The 8,569-nt window shown below is 48.3% G+C and overlaps 1 protein-coding gene across 1 annotated transcript; it reads left to right on the top strand.

Moving 5' to 3' along the window:
* Positions 1-217: 217 nt before the first annotated feature.
* On the top strand, positions 218-3,173 carry LOC138101957 (EF-hand and coiled-coil domain-containing protein 1-like). Its single transcript, XM_068999700.1, has 2 exons — positions 218-868; positions 2,763-3,173. The coding sequence occupies exons 1-2, from the start codon at positions 233-235 to the stop codon at positions 3,171-3,173; spliced, it is 1,047 nt and encodes a 348-aa protein (XP_068855801.1). The 5' UTR covers positions 218-232.
* Positions 3,174-8,569: the final 5,396 nt, after the last annotated feature.

Genomic DNA, 8,569 nt, shown 5'->3' with positions numbered 1-8,569 from the left:
GCACCTGCCCGCTTTGCCTGAATCCCTTTTCCTGACGGACAAAGGGGATCGCGACTCCGCTGTGGGGCGAGCCGGGCACTCCGTGAGCAGTGCTGGAGCAGCGCCGGGGCAGCGGCGGCCCTGCCCCGCCCGTCCCGCCCATCCCATCCCGTCCCGCCGCGGGCCAGGGCTGAGCTCTGGGGCCGGTGGGCGCTCGGGATGGTCGGGCAGCTCCGCGGGACGGGCGGGTGCAATGGAGCCGCCTGAGGGCTGGGACCCCTACGGGTGGCCGACCCGGCGCACGCAGTGGCTGGTCAGCGCCCTCGCCTACCACTACGGGCTGGACCGCGGCGTGGAGAACGAGATCGTCGTGCTGGCCACCGGCCTGGACCAGTACCGGCAGGAGATCTTCCACCACCTGGACTGCGCCGGGGCGGGCCGCATCCCCGGCGAGGACTTGCGCACGCTGTGCCAGGTGCTGGGGCTGGAGGAGGCGGCGGACCCCGAGGAGTGCGCGGGGCTGTGGGACGGGCTCTCGGCCGAGCTCACCTTCCACCAGTTCCGCGCCCGGCTCAGCGGCCACTTCAGCACCCGCGTGGGCGGTGCGGGGCCGCGGCTGCCGCCGGGCCGGGAGAGCGAGCACATTGAGACCCAGATCCGCCTGCGCAGCCCCCGCCGCGCCGACCCCGCCGGCCGCGGAGCCGTGGGCAGCGCCGAGCGGCGGCCGCCGGGGCCCTGCTCCCGAGAGTGCTACGAGGAGATCGTGGCGCTGGAGCAGGCCGAGGACCGCATGGCCAAGCTGGAAGAGGAGAACGGCAGCCTGCGGGAGCTGGTGGAGGACACGCGGGCCGCCCTGCAGAGCAGCGATGCGCGGTGCCTGGCGCTGAAGGTGAGTCCGGGGCGGCTTCTGCACCGGTCTCCCGGAGGCGGCTCGGGTGGCCCCGAGTGCTTCAGGAAAGATGCTGCTCTCGGAAAGTCAGTGTTAAAAACCCCTCCACCTCCAGACTGAGACCCAAGTTGCTCGTTCATCCTCAGCATTAACTTTTTAGCAAAGTTTAGTTGCAGGGAGGCTTTAAGGAGAAACTTATCTTCACCAGTGTGCCATTGGATGTAGCTATGGGACAGGCTGATGAGCACTCTGTTAAAAGTGTAGGGGAGTTCAGCTTAACAAACCCAAGTGTACAATGCTGCTGCTTCTATTGCACTTTCAGTCAGGATGTGCTGATACCATATACTGGATATGCACCACTGCAGGCTTTTTCCTGAAGTGGGAAAGAACTTCTGGAGTCTTAGCTGTACAAGCACGTACAGTGCCTCAGTCATAAGTGCCTCAGAAACCTTAGAAGTACATTTTCTTCAGAGCGTGGTCACAAGATTTCAGTTCTGTGGGCAGGCTGATGAACAGTCTTGGGCTCCTCTGCGGAGCCCCATTAATTCTGGGGCTGGTTTCTGCTGGTTCTGCTGTACTGGCTCGAGTGAAACACATACACACTTAACAGCAGTTAAATTACTCTGCCATGAAATAGCGTGGAACAGGCAGGGCAGTGAAGGGCAGCATGGACCAGTTGTTCTGGCAGGTCTGATCAGGTCTGATTTGATACTAACACAGGACTCACAGAACTGCTCCATGTGTGACACTGCCACTTGCGTTCGCTGGCTGCTCCTCTTCACAACGTCCATCATGGCAGGTCAAAGCCACTTTTACCATTTTCATCTGAAAAGGGAAAGGAAATCTGAAGCAAACATGAAGTCATGAGTCTGAGGCCCCAGGAAGAATAAAAACGACAAAGAGGAGAGCTCCAGAACACCCCCCAGCTGCTCCCTGCTCTCTTCTTCTGAACACAACTTCATGGGAAATATCTTTTTCAGCACACTACTTGACTTCTGAGTACATACCACAGTAATGACATTAAAGCTATACAGAAACTTGTGCAATACCATAATAGTGAGTAGTTTGAATACTCTATGTATAGTTAGGTATTAAAAACTACTTTCCAGAGATCTTTTCCTTGTCTCTGTGTTTGGCAAAGGTCAAGTAGCTTTAGTGTGGGAGTGTGTTGGGTTTGGTTTGGTCTGGGTCTCCCCTATGGTTTTGTATTTTTTTATGATCCCAGTTGGCGCCCTCCCTATTTTATTCAAATTACCCTATGTGGCAGCATTGTCTCCTCCCAGGGCTCTGCCAGTCACCCCGACACCCCTCCCATGCTTCTGGAAAGTTCTGGTCTGGGGGCCCGGTGATTGGTCCTGGGAAGGGAGTCCCTCCCTTCTTTTCATACGGTTGGTTCCTGTTTGTGTCCTTTACCTTGTTTGCCACACCTTTCCCTTCCCTGATTGGTTGTTCTGTAATCCCTCCCTTGTAACCGCCCCTCCATAAAATCCCTCGCACAAGCCCTCCAGGCTGCTCACTGCTGGGCACCCCTGGTAGGGGAGGTCTCCCGTTCGGGGGCCCAGTAAACCTGCTGGATTTAACCCAACGCTGAGCCTGCCCCTTTCTTCCACCACCTGCCTCCATTGCCGCCGTCCTGTGGAAGGACCCACGAGCCAGACCTCCGGTCCCTCTGATACCAGAGGCTGGCCCCCGCAGCCTGCTGCGTCCAGAGCTGACCGGGCTGAGTGGGAACTGCTCCAAGGGGACGCAGAGGCACTTTAGCTGCTGATCAACTGTATGTGATTCAAAAAAAACCCCAACAAAGCACAATCCAGCCATTTTCAGTCTTTATTAAAATGTCAGTTGCTTTAAAACACATCAATTTCTCCCTGCTTTCTGCTCCTGGTCATTACAGGTGGGACTGTGGAAGAGCCATGCCAGCCATAAAGAGGAGGGAACCTGTTTCGTAGGGAGTAAGAGACCATCAACACAGAAGCACTCCCAGACCAAGGGCCTCCAAAGTGTCCTGAAGGAAATGGAGCTCATCCGGAGCTCCAGGGATGGGCAGATTGAAGAAGCATTCAAGTTCAATCAGGAGCTGGAGAGGGAGCTGAAGAGCTCTCAGGAAGCTCTGGTCAGCCTGGAAGACTGCAACCGTAACCTGAAGAGGGAGCAGGCGGAGACGAGGAGGAAGGTGGAAGAGGCCAGACACGCCGTCCTCAACAGTCTTGGCAAAGTGAAGGAGCTGGAAGAGAAAGCTAAGGAGGTGCCACATCTGCAAATACACGTTCAGCAGCTGGAATCACAACTGCAGCACTACAGGTAGGTTGGAGTCTGTCAAAAAGCGCCGATAAAGTCACAGTGTTGGGACACAAGTCAGTCTGAGAATCTCTGGTTGTGGCTTATTAAACGTCTCCAAATACATCTTGTAAAATCTAGCCAGAGGGAAATTAGAAACTGCTTGTCCATTTTATTGGGTTTCCTCTTACGGATCCCTATCCCTAAGAGAACTGGGAGCATTCAGTGGAAGGTAGGCCAAGTAAGGGTGGTGATCTACAGAGAGCTGAAGTTACTCCTCAAACACACAGCAACAGAACTCAGCATGGCAGTGCTTCCAGAAAGCCCCAAAACAAATTCCTGACAGTCCTTCAGAAACCATTTCCAACACACTTATTTTGTCCACTGCATTTCCTGGTCATTAGGTCCCATCCCAAGCCAGCTGCAATCAGATGGCTGACATTCCATTTCATAAGAAAGTTCTTCAACATGTCCTAGGAACTGGGGAAAAGCACACAAGGACAACTTCTGGCCAGTGGTTTTAAACTCTGCTGTGACTTCATTGCTTCCTCACTGGCAGAATAGGTAATACTGAAGAGAGACAAGCCGAAATGTTCCTAAACCCACAAAATAATATAGTGGGAATCTCAAACAAAGAATACATTACTCAACTAAACCCCGCTTTTGTAACAGCATAAACAAATCTTTCCAGAAGCCAGAAAGCTGGTCATGAATTGAATAGTTCACTGCCTTTGTTGCTTTTTATCTCAAATGAAACTTGGACTCATAGATGGTTATGAAGTGTTAGGCATTTCTGCCCAAGTTTAAGACTGACCTGTGGCATAAAATCTAGTTTATGTTCTCACTGACCCAAAGCAAAACCAGTATTTATGGATATATTTTTACCTGCACTACTAAATCTAGTATTTTAATGAATTGCCTTGTCATAGGTTAGCAAGCATAGTCCCGGAAGGGATGTCCTTGCCAAGGGGTGCTTACAGCTTCCTCTGGGACCTGACAGAACCTATCAGCTGGCCAGTTTGAATATGGACAATTCTTTAAGCCACTTAAAGTTGTGACCGCCTCTGTGATCCACACTTAAGAATAGACAAACTCCCCCCCAAGCTCTCTCTCGTTTCCGGCGCTGGCACAGGTGGCTGCAGGCCCCGTGTGGGGGCCAGCGGGCCAGGCCACGGCCATCGTGGTAGCCATGGGCCTGTTCCAGCCATGGAACCCCCCCCCCCACTGCCTTGCCATGGGCAGCCGGAGCGGCTTGGCTCTCCCCCCTCTCCACTGCGATTAGAAAAATTCAACATTCCAGCTGCAAAGCTGCAAGGCCGAGGTGAGATTAACCCTTTTATTGCTGTGAAGAGCTGAAAACCTGAGGGAAGAGAGAGAGGAGATGCTTAAAGCTGAAATTGTGTTGTGAAGCTATGATCTATCAGAGTATCCCGTTGTAATTTCATGAAGATATGGGGGGTGGAGTGTTCAACTCGTGAGCAATAGGCAGATGCTGATGCAGCTGTAATTTCATGAGAAGTTTGGACAGGGAGAGATGAACCAGATGAGGACTTTTGCTCCAAATGGGAAAGGAGAAAACCTCAGTTCCTAGAGATGCTCCCAGACATAGTCCTAAAGATGAGGAAGACCCTTTGCTCCCAGGGAAGGAGAAGGGCCTCTGTTTCTTTGTTTCTGAACGGCTCAACCTTAAAATTGTACCCCAAAAAACTTCAAGAGTGGACCCTCGAAAGCAGTTGCAGGAAAAGCTGCAAGTCCGGGGAAGGGACTCACATGTGAGCAGAGAGACTCCTCTTCCTAAATGGACTGAACAATATTTGGAAGTGGGTGGCTGTCTCGTGATAATGTGTTCATAGCATGAGCAAGCAGAGACTTCTCTTTCTAAATGGACTAAACAAGGTTATTATGGAAGTGGTAAACAGACTGAACATCTTAAGGGTTGTCTTTTTATATTGTCAGTGGGAGAAGGGAGGAAGGTGGGGGGACGAGCAGAGTTCTGAAGGTGGTATAAAGTTGTTTTTTTTCCTTTTCTTCTTTTAGGTCTGTTAATAAACTTCTTTATATCCTTTCAAGTTGGTGCCTGCTTTGCATTTCTCCTAATTCTTATCTCACAGAAGATAAACAGTAATGAGTATTTTAGCCCAAACCACTACATGCCTCTTCTGAACTCCTTGTCTCTTCCTAAACTTACACTTCCTCTGTTTGCTTATAAGAAGAATTCATAGTGAGTTCTTTGTGGCATCATAGCTCTTGTACTGTTTTATGAAGTGAGGAAATTCTAAAAATAACCATTTTATCCAGTGTCTTTCTGTGAGCATTGTGTATGTTAATACTTGCATGGTTGCAGAAGATCAAAGAAGATAAAAGCATTTCTTTAAACATCTATAGGATTTAAAAAGCAGCGTGAGGGCACGTAATGTTCGAGATGACTGTCAGGGGTCTCTGGATGAATGATACAACTCCTGGTGCTAAAAGGGATCCCACAACTTGTCAGGTCTATCATGTCCTCCTTGGCACGAGCACCAGAGATTTACTATGAGCTCTTGTCCTGTGGAATTGCTTTTCCAAAATATGATGAAGGATAAAAAAGATCACCTGGAAACGGGTAGAGGTGAATGAGTTAAAGGCAGTAAGGAATGTCCACTGGCCTCGCAGAGCAGGGACTTTACGGGTTACATCAAAACCAAGAGTGTGAGTTTCAAAATGTAAATTACATGTTCCTTGTGAGATAACCTTCATGTGTAATACTTATTTTTAAATTGCATGCTAATTTAAAGTGACTGTCAAGCTCAGGAATGGTGCTGAACTGACCATTTGGGAACTACACCCCTTTTTTAGCCCCCTGGCACATTTAGCAGAAGCCCAGGCTTTGAGATTCCCTGTTGGCCATAAAGCACCTCCCACTCCCCATCCACGTAAAACAGCTCTTGCTGTAAACAGTTTAACTCAGAGATGCATAATGGTAACTGGGACTTGCATGCCTGTGGTCATATTCCACAGCATATGGAATGCCATCATTCCACACATTCCCCGGGGTGGCACCAAGGTGCCCAAACTGGCAGAAAATAGTCAATCAGCAGTGCAGAGCTGTGTGTTAGGGTGGGGAAAGGGTTCAGCAGCAGCATGGCTGGCTCTGCCCCACACAGCCTGGCCTGTCCCAGCTTGTCCCGCTCCTTTGCTTGCTCACACTGGTGCTAAGGCAGCACAAACTCCTCCTGCTCAGGGAAATTCACCTTCTCCTGATGTGCAGGAGTCCACATCCATGGCTGTAGCTCGGGTGAGGTGCTGGGAGTGCTTGGTGAGGGGAAGAGATGGCTTGGCTGAGGTGTGGAGAGGGAGGGACAGCTGGGAACCCAGCGGGTTCTGACTGTCACTTGCCAAGGGTGTCACTTGTCCTGTTAGTTCAAGTCAGTCTGTGTTTCAGTCACTACTCCAGTGAGCAGTTTTCTCCCTTGCCAGGTGCCACACAGAGTTTGTGAGCAGGATCTGGGCTTGGCAAGAGCTAGTGCTGCAAGGTAGTGGTGGAGAGAAACGGGGGGGATTTGGGTGTTCTGCAGAAAGCATTCACAACTGCAGATATGTCTCCCAAGAATTCACCTTAAGTGGCTTGGTGAGCCACAGCTTTCCTCCAGCTGAAGTCACATTTCTTCCAGAGAGGATCATCTTCAAGAGTGAGTCCGATCTAGGAGCTTTACACACTGCTCCTGTTTATAGTTTCATATTTATAAAGGAAATGATTTCTTCTTTTAGGTTCAGACTTTAAAAGCTCTTTCAGTATCTAAATCCCTCTTCTAGACCTCCATCTGATACCTAGTTGCTCTCATTTAGATCTGGAATTACAACCATGACCTTAAGTTATAATCCCTAATGCAGGAAACAACACAGTTTGCATTTCTTCAGGAAAGTGTTTAAGTACCTGCAAGTGATTACATGTTGTCCTTAATTGGAGTATGTAATTATAATCACCTATTCCTGATTTCGTATTCCAGATTCATATTCCTGTGAATCTGTATGGCTTAAACATGAACTTCTTCTGAGTGCCAGGGTTTGAAATGTCCCTGTCACAGCGTTAGGTTCCTAACCCAGCCTAGTTGATCCAACAGTTCATAGTTCTTGTCTTCAGGTGCACATCCAAATCTTCCTACTCTAATGAGTGTGTCAGGTTTCTGTCCCCTTTCCTCCCCATGAGACATCGGGACTATCTTTCAGCTTTTATTTTTTAATCCCTGTCAAGTTAGTGAGTCAGCTGAACTTTAAAGGTAAATTTCAATAAATTTCTTACTGAAAAGCTTGAGTTCAGAGGAAAAAGACATCACAAGAAATTATGTATTTATCATTGGTATTATATAAAAAGTGTGTCATTCCCAGGGCCTGATTACAGGAGAGTTTAGGAAGTCAAGCAAATCCCATTTTTCTGCAGTGCTGCCCTGGGAGGTATTCCCAGAGGACAAATCATTAACCACTATTCCCTAAACTCCCTTTTTTTCCCCCACTAAGTTTTGCTCCAGCACAAGGTGACACCATCCATGTATTCTAATATCGTCCTATGATTTCTAAGTATTGTTTGTAAAAATACCACACATTAAAATGTTACTACAGTAAAAATGTCCCATCTGCTGCTTCTTTTTATCCATTGAGCCATTTGCCCTGTCAGAAAAGGAGATTAGATTGGTTGGACATGAATTGTTCTTGCCAAATAGAAGTTGGCTCTGTTTTCTGTACTACACTGGAGGTGGCTTAGAAATTGATTACTTAATAATATTCTTTTTCTCTTAGCATTGGAGGGAACAGAACAATTTAACAAGGATTCTTTTTTTTTGATCCCAGTGTAACAGATAAAAAGAAAGGTCATCTAGAATCGAAATAAACTTCGGAATGGAGAATGTTCACAGAGGGTTTATGTTGCTGCATTAGTCAGCAGCACAGTAATTACATAGGTCAGTGAAGGGGGTCATAAAATACCAAAAATGCTTCCCATGTGCATGATCTGTCTCCCAAATTACTTAATTATCCATCAGCACGTATATGTGTTAATGAGTAGGAATCCTTCTGGCATGGAATGCAGAGAGGCTTGTTTCAGCCCCTCGTATTCTCCTGTAAGTATGAAGATTCAGGCCTCTAGCATCATTTTTTCCATTTATTTATTTATTTCATCAGTGTCAGTTTGTCTAAGAAGTTATGCTTTAGGTTATCCTATACTGGAAGCAGTTCCGTTTTTCTTCTCTTTCAGGAGACAGTGCCCTGATCTTTTCAGTAATTCCTCAGGTTATCATTCACTCTGTAAAATACAACAAGATGGACCAAACAGGTCCAAATCAGTAATCCAAGAACAGGAGGGGAATATTGAAATACTCCCAACTAGTACAGGATCAGCTCCGTTAAGTGAAGAATAAAAAGCCCTAGGAAGGAAACACTAATGCACAAAAG

This window comes from Aphelocoma coerulescens, unplaced genomic scaffold (genome assembly GCF_041296385.1).
Source record: "Aphelocoma coerulescens isolate FSJ_1873_10779 unplaced genomic scaffold, UR_Acoe_1.0 HiC_scaffold_58, whole genome shotgun sequence".
Classification (NCBI taxonomy): domain Eukaryota; kingdom Metazoa; phylum Chordata; class Aves; order Passeriformes; family Corvidae; genus Aphelocoma; species Aphelocoma coerulescens.
Note: the sequence above shows the minus strand (reverse complement) of the source record. Positions and strands in the feature narration are given on the sequence as shown.